Here is an 18520-nt window from a genome sequence, read left to right on the forward strand (position 1 = left end):
GTTACTCATTTCATTCATTTCTGTTCAACAAGGTTGTATATCTTTCTGCACAGATGACTTATACACATTTATTCAAATATACTCCTAGGTATTTTACATGTTGATGCTATATTAAATGTTTTTCAATGGCTGGCTGAAAGATTCTCGTATCTAGGAATACAATTTATTTTATGTCCGGCCTTATAAACCGTGTGCATGCTCAGTCACTTCAGTCGTATCCCAATGGACTGTAGCCCACCATGCTTCTTGGTCCATGGGATTCTCCAGGCAAGAACACTGGAGTGGGCCGCCAACCTCACTAAACTCACTTCCTAGTTCTAGCATTTTTTAAGTTCCTCAGGACATCTAATACAATGGACAGGGCACACACCGGCAGATGAAGCCAGCCTAACTTCTTATGTTTAGACTCTGTGCCTCTTGACTCCTCTCCTGACCTTATCCAGCTCCCCAGTGACAGCTTTCAGTTCTTCCCTAAGAAGTATGATGCTATACAGTGCTACACTTTTTTGACATTGCTCTTTATTGGTTTGAGGAAGTTCCTCTCTCTTTCTAGATTGCTGAGGGATGCTACCAGGAGTGGGTGTTGAATTTCATCAGATATCTTCTTCATATCTACCAAAATGGTGGTAGGCACTGCAATTATTGAAATGACCTGTTAATGCGGTAAATCACATGAATTGGTTTTTGAGTGTTAAACCAACTCAGCATTCTTAATATAAACTCCATTGCTTTGCTGGACTAAATTTACTAAAAAAATTTTAAAGAATTTTTACGTCTCTGTTCAAGAGAGAGACTGATCTGTAGTTTCCTTTCCTTGTAATATCTTTGGCTTTGGTATCAGGGTAAAGCTGGCCTTATGACATGAGTTGGGAATTATGCTCCTTCTTTTTGCGGAGGAACTTGTATAGTTGGAATTACTTTACCCTTAAGCTTTGGTAGAACTCACCAGGGAAAGCATTTGGGTCTGAAATTTCCTTTGTGGGAAGATATTTAACAACATGTTCAAATTACTTCACACATATAGAGCAATTTAATTTTCTATTTCTTTTTGAATGAGCTTCGATAGTCTGCTTTCCAAAGAATTTGTCCATTTCATCTAGATGGCCGAACTTAATGACGTAACACTGTTCATATTTCCTTATCTTTTTTTTTAAGTGTGTAGGATATATAAGAACAATCTTTCTCACATTTCCAACCTGGTGATTTTGTCTTCTATCTTTATTTCTGATTAGTCTGGATAGAGATTTATCAATTTTATGGCTCTCCCTAAAGAACTGGTTTTGACTTCACTGATTATTGTTTCTTGTTTTTCTGTCCACAACTTTTTTTTTTCAAACTCCTTTTTATTTCCTTTCTTCTAATTTGTACTCCTTTTCCCAGTTTCTTACGTTGGAAGCCTCAGTTGTCGATTTGAGCCCTTTCCTCTTTCGTACTATAAACATCCGATGCTGTAAATTTCTAAGTGCTATTTTAGGTGCCCCCTATAAACTGCGATCCATCACGTGTTCATTTCATTCAGTCCAACATACTTTCCAAACCCCCTTGTAATTTCTTTTTGGCCTTCAGGGTCATTTAGAAACGGGTTGTTTAGTTTCCAAATACTGATTGATATTTCAAACTCCTTTATGTCATCGATTTCTAATTTAAGTCCACTATGGCCAAAGCACAAGCTTTGTGCAAAAAGTGATCCTTTTAAACCTAACAGACTTTTATGAATCAGAGTATGGCCCCTCTTGGTAAATGCTTTATGTGTGTTGAAAAGAACACATATTCTGCATGGTTGGGTGGAGAGCTCAAAAAATATCAATCAGATCAACTTGTCTGGTGATACTTCGTGAATCGTCCATATCCGTATTGATTTTCTTTCTTATTGTCCCATCTGTTGGAGATAGGGTGTTTCAGTCTCTGTATTAGATATGGGTTTTCATGTGATCTATTTTGCATCTCTCTTAGGTATACAGGTTTTTGGAACCATTGGGTTTTCCTGATGAACTGATTCCTCTTCATTACTGAAGAATCCGTCCCTCCTGCTTGCTCTCCAGGCCTTTGGGCTCACTCAGCTGTGTCCAACTCTTCTCCGACCCCACGAACTGTAACCCACCAGGCTCCTCTATCTGTGGGATTTCCCAGGGAGGAACACTGCAGTGGGTCTCCAGGCCGCGTACCAGGAACTTCTTTCCCAGAGGTTCTTCTCCCGCGTGTGTGCCAAGCCGGGCTCAGGCAGGACTCAGAGACCCTCTACAAATCTTCAGAACTCCCTCTGTCTCTGTTGCTTTCTCCTCTCTCCTCCTAGGTTTTCCGTCCTGAGCGTTTCCGCACCATCACCTTTCCAAACTCTGATTTCTGGTTTTTCAACTCTCGGAAATTGCTGGGTGAGGATGATGTTACTGGCTGCTGAGCAAAGGAAATCTGAAATACCAAATACCGAGGAAGCTAAGTAAGGTGTTGCTTAGCAACTCTTAATAGGAAATAATTTAAACTCTGGATGTATTTTTTTCCCTGAGAACTTGCTGCTCCAGCCTGGAGTCTAGAATTCACCCCCCTTCACACAGGCAGCTCCCCTGCATGAACACATGGGTACGCACACACAGTCCCCACCTGACAATTACAAGTGCTATTATTCACCAGCTCCCATAAGTATGTCTCTTTGGATATAACAACAACATCCACGATTCAAGGTCAAAGTCACTGGAAGTCTATGACAAATATAGCATTTGATAAACACATCCAGCAAATACAAGGCACACAATGCAGGAAGCCCTAAGATATCACCATCAAAGGTGTCTCCATTTAATGACTCAGTAACAGATGTGCTGGAAGCTTACAGAACATTCTTCCTCCCCTGTAAAGTTCCAGCTCTTTCAGGAAAACACTCCAGACTCCAGACTACAAGCATGATTCCTTCTCCTGACCTCACACTGACCTCCCCAGAGGCCGTGAGAGCTGCACACACAGGCCCAGGGTGCTTGGCACAGGGGCCACCCCCCAGGGCACGCGTACCTTCCTGGAAGAGCGGGCCACCCAGGAAAAGGGCTTCTGAGCCTGAAGGGTTTCTCCAACAGGGAAGGAAGGGGCTGGTTACACAGAAGCTAAGACAGACCCAGATGAGAAAACTAGTGGAAAGAAGTGAAATTACAGGGGATCTGTTAATAAGAGTTCCGTTCATTTCAGTATAAAAGCAATCAGTGATTTCCAAACAATAATACTGACTAAGATGAACACGTGGACATTTGATCCCTGGGCCAAAATGTCCCATTTCTCTTACTGACTCGTCTGATGAATGAAAGACCTCCAAATGGGAATATCACTAGCAATTCACAACAGTGATATGATTAATTTTCGGCATCTCTGAAGCAATAGCTCCCCCCATCCATGAAGTTTTTCCAGATCGCATGCAACCCCAAAGTGATTCAGAAAGAACAATCCAGAACTCCCAAATGTGCCCCTTCCTCATCACACAATAATTCACCATTTGCCGGGGCACCACAGGACTCATCTCATGGTTGCCAGCGACAAGGGGCAGGCGGAGATGATGTGTGATGATCATGATGCCAGAATGTCGGGTTCAAATTCTGGCTCTCTTCCTCGCTGTATGACCTTGGGGAAGTTGCTTAAACTCTCTGGGTTTCAGCTTTCTCATCTGCAAATTGCAGGTATAATAGTATTGTTTTCACAGGGTCATACAGACCAGGAAGTCACGCATGTAAAATCACTGAATGCTGCCTGCCTGGAGCACGGAAGAACCAAGATCCAGGAAGCAGCATCTCTCCTCATCACCGGGGAGATGAGCACACAAAATGTGTCCACTCATTTGGTTAGTTCTCCAAGTATCTGCAGTGTGATCTCCACGTGTCTGACACCGTGCTGCATGTTGGGAACAGAGCAGCAAACAAAAATGCCTCCAAGACCACTCGGTCTTAAAAAACGAATGTTGACATGGGGGCGGGGCAGAGTGAGGACCACAGAGCTCAGAGGTCAGAAGCAGCATCCCTTCTGTAGTCAGATAACCGCTTAAGGGCAGATGCCAATCTTAAGGACCCTGGCTTAGGCTCCTCTAGAGAAAAGCACGGGAGGAGATAAGAGAAGAAGGGAACACACAGATTGTTCCAGAAACACCAGTACAGCTGTCTACTCCAGCAGGGTCACCGGGTCGGGGCTGGGAAGCCCCAGGGAGGGTGGTGACACATTCCCAGTTCACTGCAAGCCTGTGTGGTGTTCCCAACGCTCGGGCTGGGGACACACGGTAGAGAGAATGCAGAAACGCCACCTCCACGCTCAACAGCCAGAAATACGTGGGAATCTCAAAATAACCACCCTTCGGGCTGCGTCCAGCTGTGCTGCACTGCCTTCAGATTCACACTTCATCAGCATGTTCCTGGCCTTTGTTTGTTTGTTTGTTTGTTTTCAAAAGCAGGGGGGTTAGAAAAAAACAAAGCCTATATCTCTGTCGTTTAATGACATAATTTTTATTTTACTTTACATTTTTCTCAGATTTGTTCTTTTTCATATTGAGTCCAAAATGCCCCCTAAGAAATCACTGCGGTGCACAGAAGCACCCAGAGATGGTCTTCTTGGCTCCCCGGGAACAGGCTGGGTTTTCTCCTTTCTTCCTCTGCCACTAGGATCTTTAATAGCTTTCCAAGTCACTGCACTTACAAACCGACTCTGTACCAATTCAAAGCCGACGAGAGGCCTTTCTTTTCTTTTTCACCCTTTTTTTAAATAAAAAAAATGATGTTTGAGCACTGATGTCCTATTTTTGTAGGAAAACACACATAGGTACATGCTGAATGGCTGGCATCCTTTTAGGTAACAGGACAAAGAAAGTCCCTTCTTCCCGGAGCAAAATGTTAGCTGCTCATGTTGGTAAGTTAACAAATCTATACAGTAACACAACCTGGTCTCCCTGCTAAGGCAGAAATGGGGCTGCCAGAAATGGAAGTTTTTATTTAACTCTATTCAGTGAGCTCTTAGTACGAGGGAAGCAGAACTCTGGAATCAAAGGCGAGTACAGCTCACTCTCTGGTCCTCACTTGGCCAATCCAGGGACCATAGGCTAACATCATCCATCATAGACAACCGCTTTCCTGACCCACCACCTTCTCAACAGTCTTCTTATCTCAAAGGGAAGGTCCTAAGTCAGGGGTTTTCAGCTGCGATGCAATGGGAAAGTCATAAATTAAAACATCACCTAGGGTTTCTCTGGTGTCTCAGTGGTAAAGAAGAGTGGTAGGTAGGTAAACTCCTGCCTACCAATGCAGGAGAAACTGGCTCAGTCTCTAGTCGGGGAAGTTCCCATATGCCATGGAGCAACTAAGTCCATGAACCATAACTACCCAGTCTACATGCTGCAACTACTGAAGCCCACGTGCGTAGAGCCTGTGCTCTGTAACAAGAAAAGCCACTGGAATGAGAAGCCCGTGCGCTGCAACTAGACAGCAGACCCTGCTCACCGCAACTAGAGAAAGACAGTGTGCAGCAAGAGAGACCCAGCACAGTGAAAAATAAATCAATAAATTATACATACACAGATATCACCCAAAAGTTAAGGCTTCACTAAGTGAACCAAAGATATTACAAAAAAGGAAAATGTCATGTCACGCCTACGAAAACCCCAAAGAAGCATTTTCCTTATCAGACAGGCAGAGCAAACCAACCTAATGTGCCAACATTCGTTTATGATGCTCTGCGTGTCTACAAGGCAATGATCACAGGTCATTTTCTCTTTCTGTTCCTGAGTGTGGATGATTGGCTTCAGCAGGTTAGGCACACAAAAGAACGTTTCTACTTCTGCAGACCCTAGCTTGAAAATGGGTCAAAAACCTCCACAGCATACATTTAATCCCCAGGTGGACTTGCAGTTTAAGTGAAAGTCAACATCAAGAGCAGCTGTCAAATATCTAAGAGTGGGAAGTAAATATGAGAGCCAATAGGCCATGAGATGGGACTGGCTTCCTGCAGCAGGAGACTGTCCTCCTAGGCAACAGGGCGACTTCCATGAAATGACATCTATCCTGAGTTGAATGGTGTCCTCCCCAAAGATGTGTTCAAACCCTCACCCCATACCTGTGCCAGCCAGCCAGTGAGTATTCAGTTGTGTCTGACTCTCTGTGACCCCATGGACGGGAGCTCACCAGGAAAAATTCCTCTGTTCCATGGAATTCTCCAGGCAGGAATACTGGAGCAGGTTACCATTTCCTATTCCAGGGGATCTTACCGACCCAGGGATCGAACGCACGTCTCCTGCAGAACTCACATCTCCTGCACTGGCAGGCGGATTCTTCACCACTGAGCCACCTGGGAAGCCCCACCTGTGAATGTGACCTTCTTTAAAATCAGGGTCTTTGCAAACATGGTCAAGTTAAGAAGAAATCATGAGGGTTCCCTAAGTCCAATATGTGTGGCCTTATAAGAATCAGAGAGACCCAGGGAGAAGAGCGCTGTGCGATGATGGAGGCAGACGTTGAAGAGGCGTGTCTACCATCCACATGGTTTCCCGGCAGCCATGTGATGCTGGGAGGGGCGGGGAAGGTCCTGCCCAGGAGCCTTCGCGGGAGCTTGACCCTGTCCAAATGTTGATTTTGGACTTTACGCTCCAGAGCTGGGAACGACTATTTGTCAACCGTGATGAGGCCTCTCTGGATAGGACCTGGCTATCAGGAAGGCTGCTCAGACAAGAAGAGCTGCTGTCCTATAAGATGGCCCCAGGCAGGCCCAGAAGAGGGGACTGGGGGCCCCAGACACGCTGCCGCTGATGTCTTTAGAAAAATAAAAATGATCCCTTCACCTAAAGGAACACAGGAGACTGATACCTTGCTTCCTCCTCTCCTAGCCGAGTTCCAATTGTTCACTGGTTTCCAACCATTCAGGAAAAGAAGGTCAAGCATGTCAACAGCCCCTCCACCCTTTGATCACGGGGAGATCATCTCGCACACGATGGGGAGGAGGTGATGGTGGTGGTGGTATAGTCACTAAGACGTGTCCAACTCTTGTGACCCCACGGACTGTAGCCCACCAGGTTCTTCTGTCCATGGAATTCTCTAGGCAAGAATACAGGAGTGGGTTGCCACTTCCTTCTCCAATGGGTGGTGGGCAGGGGATTTCGGCAAACCCAGTCCGAGGTGAAACAGGCGGGCAGACCCTCCCTGCAGAGGTGTGTGTGTGTGTGCACGCGTGCATGTGCTCACGCGCACACCCGTGTGTGTGCACTTAGCACATACACACACACCACTGTTAATAGCTGGAACCCCCAACTCTGCAATTTACCACCCAGCTTCCCTCCGATTGTTGGGAACCACCAACAAAATGTCATTTTTAAATAATTCTCATCCAGGAGGCGGCTGCGTGGAACACATGTCAGCTGGGTGGGGATGATGGCAGCTGGGAGGGGACCCAAAGCGGGGGCGACACGAGCTGAATTAAAACTACTAGCGACGCCAGGTCTCCACACGCAGTCAGGGCTGGGAGGGCAAAGCCACCAGCATTTTCTCCACGTTTTCCTTATTTCACCAACGGCCGCTTCCAAAGCACATCAGTGCCCAACCTCCAAACCTGCGACCCTTTCTCCAGCAGGTATGTTCTGCAGTCTACATGCTGCAAAATCATGCCTCTCTAATCAAAAGCAGAACCAGCAGTCTGAAGTGGTGCCCTGGCCACTCAGGACAATCCCGCCTACTGAGCCTCTTTAAAAGACAACATGGACAGGCAGCCTTGGAAAACACAGTTTCTCAGACTCAGTCCTGCAGACTCTCGGGCTGGGTGATCCTTGGAGATGCTGCTGGGCTGGGTGATCCTTGGAGATGCTGCTGGCCTGTGCGTGGTAGGCTGTTTGCAGGATTCACAGCAGCATCTCTGGCTTCTACGCACTAGGTGACCCCTAACCAGGCTGTGACAGTCAGAGGCATGCCAGACTGGGAACTGTCCCTGCGGGTGAAACTGCTCCCAGTTGAGAACTACGGTATCCCAGGTAAGACTGGCCTCTGCAGTCAGATCCCTTGGGTTCAAATCTCCTGTTCCGCTCGCTCCCCAGCAGCCTGGCTGTGATCAAGGGACCTGTGTGGAAGTCTAGGTGCTGGGTGAGCGCGGGTACCACGGCGCCCACCCCACGGAGCTATGAAAAGACAGAACGGGTTTGTGGAGGAAAAGCACCCAAACAGGGGCGGCGCCGTCCAGACGACACCGGTGCTGGCGGCTCTGGTTCCGAGTTGTGTGCTGGCTGTTGATGGCTGAGAGCAGGACTCCACTCACACATTCGGGGAAGAACCAACCTCAGCAGAGCGAGGTCGGCCTTTGCCCTGGGCTCCAGGGAGGGGATCTCTCAGGCCCCAGGAATAACCCGCCCCATAGGACTCTGTTTGTGTCCCTGGAGGCTCTGGCCAGCAGACTGTCTGAGATGTGATTCAGGAAGGAGGCTCAGCGTCACACGGTGTCCGCTCTGTCTACAGAGGGGCTGAGACCCACAGCCAGTCATGCAGGGGGCACACGATTAGTCCCAGGCAAAAACCCTGGGCACACGAGGCTCTGACGACTCTCCCAGGGAGGTGCTATCCCCCACGCACAGCACGACCTGCTGCAGCTAGAAGGGCATGGCTGTCGTGTCTCCAGATGGACAACAGACGCTCCACACTCCGCAGTTCTCCTGAACACTCCCCTTGGCTGATACTAAACTGTGTCCTTTGTAAGAAACCATGAGTGTGAGCTAAGTCGCTTCAGTCACATCCGACTTTTTGTGACTGCATGGACTACAGCCCGCCAGGCTCCTCTGTCCACGGGACTGTCCAGGCAAGAATGCTGGAGTGGGTTGCCATGCCCTCCTCCAGGGGATCTTCCCCACCCAGGGATCAAACCCCGGTCTCCTATAGCTCCTGCACTGGCAGGTGGGTTCCTTATCACTAGCACCACCTGGAAAACCTGTAAGCATGAGTACTGACAGCTTTCAAAGGGTTCTGTAGGTCCTTCTGCAAGTTACTGAGCCTCACGGGGCTCCTGGGATCCCCAAACTTGCCACTGTTGTCAGCGGTGAGGGGGGCCCCGTGTGGACCGTCCCCATTGGGGCACCCCAGCCTCTCTCATAACAGCACTGCAAGTGGAAGCATCCTCTCTGGGATCAAGCCTGGAGCCCACTCCCTCAAGTGCAGTGAACCGACTAACACTTCTTGAAGGTGAGTGTTCATCGAGGGGCCCGCATCTGTAATGCTGACACCAAAAGATGCCAGAGAGCCAACTTGGGTTAACCAGGCAGAATGACCGCATTTCAGGTCCCCTCCTGAACGATCAGGAGTGTTGGGAAGGAGTTCAGACTCCAGCAGAGGAATGGGGCTCAAGTGGCCTCTTCTTTTTTTTTTCCTTGCATTTAGTATTTTACTGGAAGTTCTAATGATGTGCCTGGAGAATCCCATGGACAAAGGAGCCTGGTGGGCTACAGTCCATGGAGTCGCAGAGAGTCAAGACACGACTGAGCAACTAACACACGCTAATTACATGCACATGTCAAGAAAAAGAAATAAGACATTAACATTGGAATGAAAGAAGTAGAGCTTCCTATTCATAGATGACATGGACACTTACACAAAAAAACCAAAGGATTAGTGCCAATCACTCAGCTCAAGTAATTTCTCAGGTATTTGGACAACCAATAGGGACCTACTGTACAATATTATGTAAGATATGTAAGACTCTGCTCAATATTATGTAAGAAGCTAAAAGGGAAAATAATTAGAAAAAGAATATATACATATTCCCTCTCCTCCACCCCGGGTGCCCAGCTCAACTCTTCTCTTGCATACCCCATCTCCTTCTGAGTGGGCGCATCCAGCCCCATAGTGTGTGTGCGAGTGCTGAGTCTCTAGTCCTGTCCGACTCTCTGCAACCACAAGGACTGCAGCCCACCAGGCTCCTCAGTCCATGGCATTTCCCAGACAACGATCCTGGAGTAGGTTGCCATTTCCTACTCCAGGGGATCTTACTGACCCAGGGTCAAACCCGCATCTTCTGAGTCGCCTGCATTGGCAGGCAGACTCTTTACCACTAGCGTCACCTGGGAAGCCCTTAATCAACTCTGTGTGTGTGTGTGTGTGTGTGTTGCTCAGTCATGTCCATCTCTACGTGACCCCATGGACTATAGCCCACCAGGCTCCTCCGTCCATGGGATTCTCCAGGCAAGAGTACTAGAGTGGGTTGTCATGCCCTCCTCCCATACTCCAATATAAAATACAAAGTTAAAAGAATAAATTAACTCCTTCAAAGTGGCCCTCTTCTGGCAAGAGGTGTGAGCAGCCCCACAGCAGGAGGCAAGTGGCCCCGAACAGCTGTGCCCCTAGAGGCGTGCCCAGGCCGTGGGGGAGGCTGGCCCCCCCGTCTGCCCCATCGATGGGGCTGAGACTCCACGCAGGAGCCCACCCTGCCCAGGGTTCTGGCGGCATGAGGCCGGCAACCCTGATGTGGGTGGGATCATGGGTAGGGGCAGAGGTGAAAAATCTCAGCACAAATTGTAAACAGCATCCAAGCTAAAGCCAAGAAGCAGAGCCAGCCAACCAACAGCTGGGAAATCGACCTCGAGTAAACGGAAGTAAAGTAAAAGTGAACATGTCCGTCGCTTAGTTGTGTCTGACTCTTTGGGACCCCATGGACTGTAGCCTGCCAGGTTTCCCTGTCCATGGAATTTCCCAGGAAAGAACACTGGAGTGGATTGCCATTCCATTCTATAGGGGATCTTCCTGACCCAGGGATTGAACTGGTGTCTCCTGCATTGCAGGCGGATTCTTCACCAACTGAGCTACGAGGGAAGCCTCCAGATAGGAAGGCTTCTTTGAAAGCTATGTTGTTAAAAGGCGGCTGCGGTGCTAGGAGAGACCCGGGGTCCATGCCCCAGACGGCAAAGGATGCTCTTAATCTGCTTCCTGCTTCTGTCCTCGTGCACCGGGGTGAAGGCGGAGGGACGGTGGACCGCGTGTGCCACTGAGAGCAGTGGGTGAGGGCAGAACAAACGGGGAGCAGAGGCGTGGGGGGGGGGGGCGCCCAGTGCTGCAAAAGGCTTAAATGAGGAAGCGAGGAGGAGACGCCAGGGGAGCTTCCCCAAGCACGGGAGCCTCTGCGGGAGAGGGACAGCATCGTCTCCGTCTGGGCCACCGTCCAGCATCCTTTACAGCCAGAGAGAGCAAGCCGAGCCCACTCTGCCCAGCCTCTCCCTTCGCAGGAGGAACTGAGGTGCAAAGACGAGGATGCTTTGTCTGAGATCACGGGACAGAACTCTCCAGAAACCCCATTCTTGGGCTCCCCGAGGGATCTCTCCAGCTCAGGCCCTTGCCCTGGCACTTGAACCCTTTTTTTTTCCTCTTCCCGTTTTATTTTACAAATTTTGAAAGTATGATAATACATTTACAGGAGACTTGAAAAATACAGAACAAGGTTAGACATAGTCCTCCTAGATATTACAATTATTTCTCAGGTAGATGAGTGAAGGTTTTTAGTTGGGAGTTTCAACATGAAAGTGTCAAAATTAATAGACGGGACAGACAGGAAAGTAGAAGGATAGAGTAGACCTGAAAGGCACCGTGAACCATTTCAACATCATTAAGATTTACACAACATTCACACAACAGTAGGATACAGATTCTATTCAAGCTCCCATAGACTATAAACGAAGGACAAAAAACAAGGTGCAAAAACTGCATGGTCTAAAGGTCCTGAAATCAGACAGAGTCTGCTCTCTTTTCACTGTGGAATTATGTTAGAGATCAACATCGAAAGATATTTGAAAGTAACACACACATCGGCACTTGAATCCTTTTGTGCGTCCCACCCTGAGTCTCTCTTCTCCGGGCCTCCCCAGCAATTCTGGGGAGTCTCCTAACGACTGTGGCTCCTGCGCCTCTCCCTCTCCGGGTTCTTGGCCCCCAGCAGCTCAGCAACAGCCCTCTTGGCGCTCAGCTTCCTCCCCGCCTCGATGGTGACAGAACCCCTTGGTGTCAGTCACAAGCCTGAAGCTAGTAGCTAGGATACCCGCACCCGCGCCTGGAACCACCTCATCAAGCAGCCAGCGGACGAGAGCCACGTGGCCCCACCACCAGAGGAAACGCCCACTGGACTACGGTCTCCTAAAGACCTAGCCTCCCCCAGACGTGGCCCTCTTCTAAACCAAGAGCCGCCCGGGTTCAGCTCGAGCAACAGCGGGTCCCACTGCTGCTACGCCGTCATCACGTTGACACCAAATCTGGAGATCCGGTCCCTGAGCAAAGAGTTCAAGTTCGGTCTTTGCGACTTCGAGGCACAGAGAGCGGTGCCCACCCCAGCAATGGGAGACTCGAGGGGCTGGAGGAGAAGGAAATACCGAGGCATGGTGCGCGTTGCAAACGCAGCCTCGGCCATGGGAAACAGGTGACAAGGTGAGCCTGGGCGGCCCCCTGACCGGCGGCAGGTCTGATGAGTGGAAACACGCACCGCGTGACTTCACCCTGCAGAGCCCCGTGGGACAGCTATTTCCGAAGATGGTCTTCTTAGCCTCTGTTTACAGTCTGGAGCCAGGTGTATAGAACCTGCTTTGTCACAGATCAAAACACAGAAAAAGAAACACAGAAGGCACTGCGACATCTTACCTGGTCCCAGGGAGAGACGGTGCCCCCGAAACACATGAACAAGTAGCCCATGGCCACGAGACAGATCCATATCACCAATGAGAAGAGGCGTAGCAGCTTCTTAAACACTGACTCGATGCACACCAGGATGAAGATCGCAAAGAAAATCGCCAGGGCAGTCGGCACTGTGATTAAAAATGCCACGTGGTCTTCAACTTCCTAAGGAGAGGGAAAAAGAACATAGCAAAGGGACAATTTAGCAAGCCTGTGGCACCCCTGACGTGTTATTAACATCAAAATGTGATCAACATCAGTCAAGGTCGAATCAGATCAGGTTTTAAAAGGGACTTCAGAAGTAGAAAAATTTGAACTTTTGAAAATTTAAGTTTCTTATTAATTAAACACGTTTTTCTACATAAACAACCCAATACCAGGCTTCCCAGGTGGCTCAGTGGTAAAGAATCCTCCTGCCAATGCAGGAGAAGTGGGTTCAATGTCTGGGTTGGGAAGATCCCCTGGAGAAGGGCATGGCAACCCACTCCAGTATTCTTGCCTGGGAAATCCCATGGACAGAGGAGCCTGGCGGGCTGTAGTCCACGGGATCGCAAAGAGTCGGGCACCACTGAGTCAACGAGCACACATAACCCAGTATTGGATATTTAAATTACACAAAACAGCCATGCCATCAAATTCAAATTTTCCCTGATAAGTGAAGAAATGGATTTCATTCAAAAGTGAATGCAAGAACACAGAATGGAAGGATAAAATAAGACAAACAACTTCAGACAATCAGATATGCTCTAATCATAGGAAATTAAGGTCTGCAAATGGTTTTGAAATGTTTTATTAAAAAACCTAAATACTATCTTGGACTCTAAAGCTAGAGGCTTTTCTTTTAATGCAAGGCAATTAACGTTTTAACCAGATCATAGGTTAATAGAAAAGGGTCTGAAAGTACTAAAAATAGAAGATGAGAGAGCAGGAAATATTTAGAAGACTGTGCCATTTTGCTAGCTTCTTTTTCCACCTTTCCTGGGCTCCAGCAGCAAAAAGGAAAATGGACATTATTAGCCTGTTACTAATGTATTTTTTAAAACTCTACATTTGCACACTAATAGTCATTTTCTATTCATCTCTATCTAGCCACATAACCCTTCAAACGCACACTATTACAATTCCACACAATGCAATAGAACTCGCGTTTCCTCTGAGTACCCAAGCCTGGATTTAGGCTTTAGCTTCTCCAAATATTCTGCTGAAACTTGCTCTGAACAGCACATGCTATGGGATGGCACACACTCTTACACACAGTCTAAGAGCTTTCATCTCCAGCAAATACATTTAGTTGATGAAATACTCAAAGGAGTTTCAAGCAAAACAATCCATATAGCCGGGGCCCTAAGCACATCCACTGAGGTTTTGGAATATTAAAACTGACAGTAGCGGGCTTCCCTGGTGGCGCAATGGCAAAGAATCTGCCCGGCCATGTAGGAGACATGGGTTCGACCTCTGATTTGGGAAGATCCCACATGCCACAGAGCAACGAAGCCAGAGCACCAGAACTCCTAAGCCTGTGCTCTAGAGCTGGGGAGCTGCAACTGCTGAAGCCCACGGGTCCGAGACCCCGAGCTCCACAAGGAGAGAAGTCTCCGCGATGAGAAGCCCACTGCAACTAGAGAGCGGCCCCCGCTAGCTGCAACTAGAGAAAAAGCCTATGTAGCAACCAAGACTCAGCACTGCCAAAAATAAGAAAAAAAAAAAATTAAAAGTTACAGTACAACCTGGGACATACGGGGTAGGTCTTTCAAATACCAGAGTCTGGGGAAGCCCTCACCTTTTCTGGTGGGCACAGGGTTCAGTCCGGGCCATGAGCATCTCTAACTTCACCCTGGAGATGCCCCTCCCACCGCCTTCAGATATCAGGCCACTGACCACAGGGAGGGGGCAGGAAGGCAGATGAGGCAGCCCAGGTGGCGGGGCGCAGGCTGACACCCAGGAGAGAGCAGAGGGACCCGGACCACCTTCAGGGCCTTCTCTTCCCTTTCCTCTCTCACAATTATGCGTGTCGAGTAAAAATTGTGAAAAAGGCAAGAGCAACAACAACCACGGCAAGTACTCACGTCAGTTGTTGTTGAGTTGCTAAACTGTGTCTGACTCTTTACGACCCCACGCACTGCAGCACGCCGGGCTTCCCTGTCCTTCACCATCTCCCAGAGTTTGCTAAAATTCATGTCCTTTGAGTCAGTGATGTCATCCAACCATCTCATCCTCAATCACCCCCTTCTCCTCCTGCCTTCAATCTTTCCCAGCATCAGGGTCTTTTCCAATAAGTCAGCTCCTCATCAAGTGGCCAAAGTACTGGAGCTTCAGCCTCAGACCTTCCAATGAATATTCAGGGTTGACCGCCTTTAGGATTGACTGGTTTGATCTCCTTGCAGTCTAAGGGACTCTCAAGAGTCTTCTCCAGCACCACAGTTTGAAAGAATCAACTCTAACACGGATATTTTTCTGCTAAGCACTCAGGTACATTAATGTCTGTGACTCTTAGAGCGGCCGTGTGAGTGTAGGCACGGTTGCCTGCACAGGTGAGAAAATGCAGGGCTCTGAATGGAGAGGAGGCACCAGGGCTGCGGGGCTGACTGGGAGAGAATGGGGGCTTCCCCCAGGGGGTGGTCTGTGTTGCCATCACCGCAGAGCCCTGCACCCCGTGTGCATAGACGATGCATGGGCCCAGGTGTGGCTAGCTCCCCAGTGGCCGGAAGAATGTTTCCAGAACAGCCAGAAGACAGAAGGGCCCGATGGGATGTTCTCACAACCTCCCTCCCCTGCTATTTCTGTCCACGACTCAGTGCCTGCCTGTACTCTGACCTTCAGACACAGGCTCCAATCATTGCAAAAGGTTGTCTGGGATCCACCCGCACCCCGGTGCTCCCCAGCACCCAGGAACCAAGGATCAGGGCACACAGCAGCCTGTCCCAAGGACGTCTCATTCAAGGTCGTGGTCGCTGTGCACACAGAGCCGTGAAAACGTGATTTTACTTTAAACTTCCCCGAATGAAGTTACCTAAGCTGTGAGCAGAAAGCCAACCAGTAGAGAAGCAGGACAGCTGCCTTCCTGGCGTGGCTTTTCCATCATTGCATTAACCCCGTAGGAAAGCAACAACCGTTGGCTTTATTGGCTTCGATTATCCAGAAAGAATGAAAGTGGCGTGAAAACCTACGTGACTGGCAAGTGAAAAGTGTGAGTTGCTCAGTCGCTCAGTCACATCTGAGTCTTTGAGATCCCAGACTGTAGCCCACCAGGCTCCTGTGTCCATGGGATTCTCCAGGCAAGAATACCAGAGTGGGTTGCCATTTCCTTCTCTGGGGGATCTTCCCAACCCAGGGATGGAACTCAGGTCTCCTGCAGCGTAGGTGGATTCTTTACCATCCGAGACAGCAGGGAAGCCCATCAAGTGAAAATGAGCAGCTAAAGGAACAGAGAAGCTGTGATCCTGAGTCCTTCTGGGAAGAGGAGGACAAAAAATACACAGCCCAGAGGAGCTTTCCCTGCATTTTTTTTCTTTTTTTTTTTCATTTATTTTTATTAGTTGGAGGCTAATTACTCTACAATATTGTAGAGGTTTTTGCCATACATTGACATGAATCAGCCATGGATTTACATGTGTTCCCCATCCCGATCCCCCCTCCCGCCTCCCTCCCCATCCCATCTCTCTGGGTCTTCCCAGTGCACCAGGCCCGAGCGCTTGTCTCATGCATCCCACCTGGGCTGGTGATCTGTTTCACACTTGATAATATACATGTTTTGATGCTGTTCTCTCAGAACATCCCACCCTCTCCTTCTCCCACAGAGTTCCAAAGTCTGTTCTGTACATCTGTGTCTCTTTTTCTGTTTTGCATATAGGGTTATCGTTATCATCTTTTTAAATTCCATATATATGCATTAGTATACTGTATTGGGCTTTATCTTTCTGGCTTACTTCACTCTGTATAATGGGCTCCAGTTTCGTCCATCTCATTAGAACTGATTCAAATGTATTCTTTTTAACGGCTGAGTAATATTCCATGGTGTATATGTACCACAGCTTCCTTATCCATTCGTCTGCTGCTGGGCATCTGGGTTGCTTCCATGTCCTGGCTATTATAAACAGTGCTGCGATGAACACTGGGGTGCATGTGTCTCTTTCAGATCTGGTTTCCTCAGTGTGTATGCCCAGCAGTGGGATTGCTGGGTCATATGGCAGTTCTATTTCCAGTTTTTTAAAGAATCTCCACACTGTTCTCCATAGTGGCTGTACTAGTTTGCATTCCCACCAACAGTGTAAGAGGGTTCCCTTTTCTCCACACCCTCTCCAGCATTTATTGCTTGTAGACCTTTGGATAGCAGCCATCCTGACTGGCGTGTAATGGTACCTCATTGTGGTTTTGATTTGCATTTCTCTAATAATGAGTGATGTTGAGCATCTTTTCATGTGTTTATTAGCCATCTGTATGTCTGCTTTCCCTGCATTTCTCTGCTCAAAGATCCAACCGTGAACAAGGGAAAGGCCCAGTGCCTTGGAGAGCCAGGAACATTATGTAATAAGACTTGATATGGGTTTGGGGTTTAAATATTGGCATCTTTTTTTTTTTTACCATCAGGGTCTTGATCCCAGACAGCCCACTAGTCTGGGCTGCAGGGCGACCACTCCACTAGGCAGTGGACACTGGTCCCCTAATATTTTTAGGGGCCCACAGAAATGGTTTATTTCTTTCATAATCAGAACAACAACAAAAGACCCAAGCTTCTAGTCTCAAAGCTTCTAGTCCCCCATGCTCACCCAGCATCAACTAGGACTGTGAAAATACATTGAGGGAAAAAGGGCAGACAAAGGCCTCTCCATCCTGAAAGGACCCGAGGGCGTCCGGGGTGACTGCTTACCGGATGCGTGGCGTTGCCTGGTCCACCCCACTCCCCCGAGAAGGACTCCCCCCAGCTTTGAAGTCCTCTCCCCAGCCCTGGCAGGGCGGCCCGTTCCCAGATGGCACGTGGCTTCAGACAGTCAGTCACTGCCCACAAGGCCAGTGGCCCCTGACCACTGCAAAACCCACTGAAGAATCCGGGCTCTTCCAGAGAGAACAGCCATCAATTTATTCTGCGTTTGCCTTTTGAACCTTAACTCCAAACAAGTCTTAATATGGATTTTCCCACTAAATAGAATCTTTTGTAAGGGGGGCCAAGGAAAAAAAAAACAAAACAGTAGCATATTCACTAAAAATGTATAAGCTTATAAACCACACTCTTTCCTAGCCCTGCATTTGGATCATGTGTTTTTCTTAAGGTGAATAACTAAATGAAACAGCGGAATGCCCTCAGACCTTGAATTACATACCCTCTCCCCCCTCCACCCCGTTATTCCAGCCCCAGTGGACAGGAAGACCAATGAAGCCACAGCAGCTCACCCGTGGCTACTCTTTTAGGAAATAGCCGAGTTTTCAAAATTCAGAGTATAAAACAAATAAGAGCAGCTGAAAATAAAGTGAACGAAAACAGTGAAAACACTGTCGATCTAAATTAAATATGTTTATGCAGCCCAACTCCTCCTCCCTTCGTGGAAATAAAAAATGTACCACTCTACGCAAACTAAATAAAATGTACAGAAATGCCTTCAAGACATGGCTTTAAAAAGATTTTTAAAAGTCGCCATACAATGCAAACTAAATGTGTTAACACGCCTTTAAAAGGAAGACCGCAAGCGTCCCATTACCTACTGTCATGATAATGGGCTCCCTTCACTCTCCAAGAATATTTCGGCTTTCCCTGTTCAATGCATTTAATTTGGGAGGGCGTCAAACTGCCAGGCCTATTAAACACCCATTGCTTCTATTTATCATATAACAACGGCTTTGTTTCTCAGAGGCTTTTCCACGGAGCAACAGATTATGTATATTTTTAATATTTTCCATGT

General features: G+C 48.2%; 1 protein-coding gene across 3 annotated transcripts in view; it reads right to left on the reverse strand.

The window, feature by feature from the left end:
- ADCY2 (adenylate cyclase 2) overlaps nt 1–18520 on the reverse strand; it is a 442181-nt gene that overhangs the window by 408517 nt on the left and 15144 nt on the right. For all 3 annotated transcript variants that reach the window (XM_043887179.1, XM_043887178.1, XM_043887177.1), the window contains exon 2: nt 12594–12791. In XM_043887179.1, coding sequence (XP_043743114.1) covers nt 12594–12791 — 198 coding nt within the window. The remainder of the gene's footprint in view (nt 1–12593; nt 12792–18520) is intronic.

Source organism: Cervus elaphus, chromosome 25 (assembly GCF_910594005.1).
Source record: "Cervus elaphus chromosome 25, mCerEla1.1, whole genome shotgun sequence".
NCBI lineage: Eukaryota > Metazoa > Chordata > Mammalia > Artiodactyla > Cervidae > Cervus > Cervus elaphus.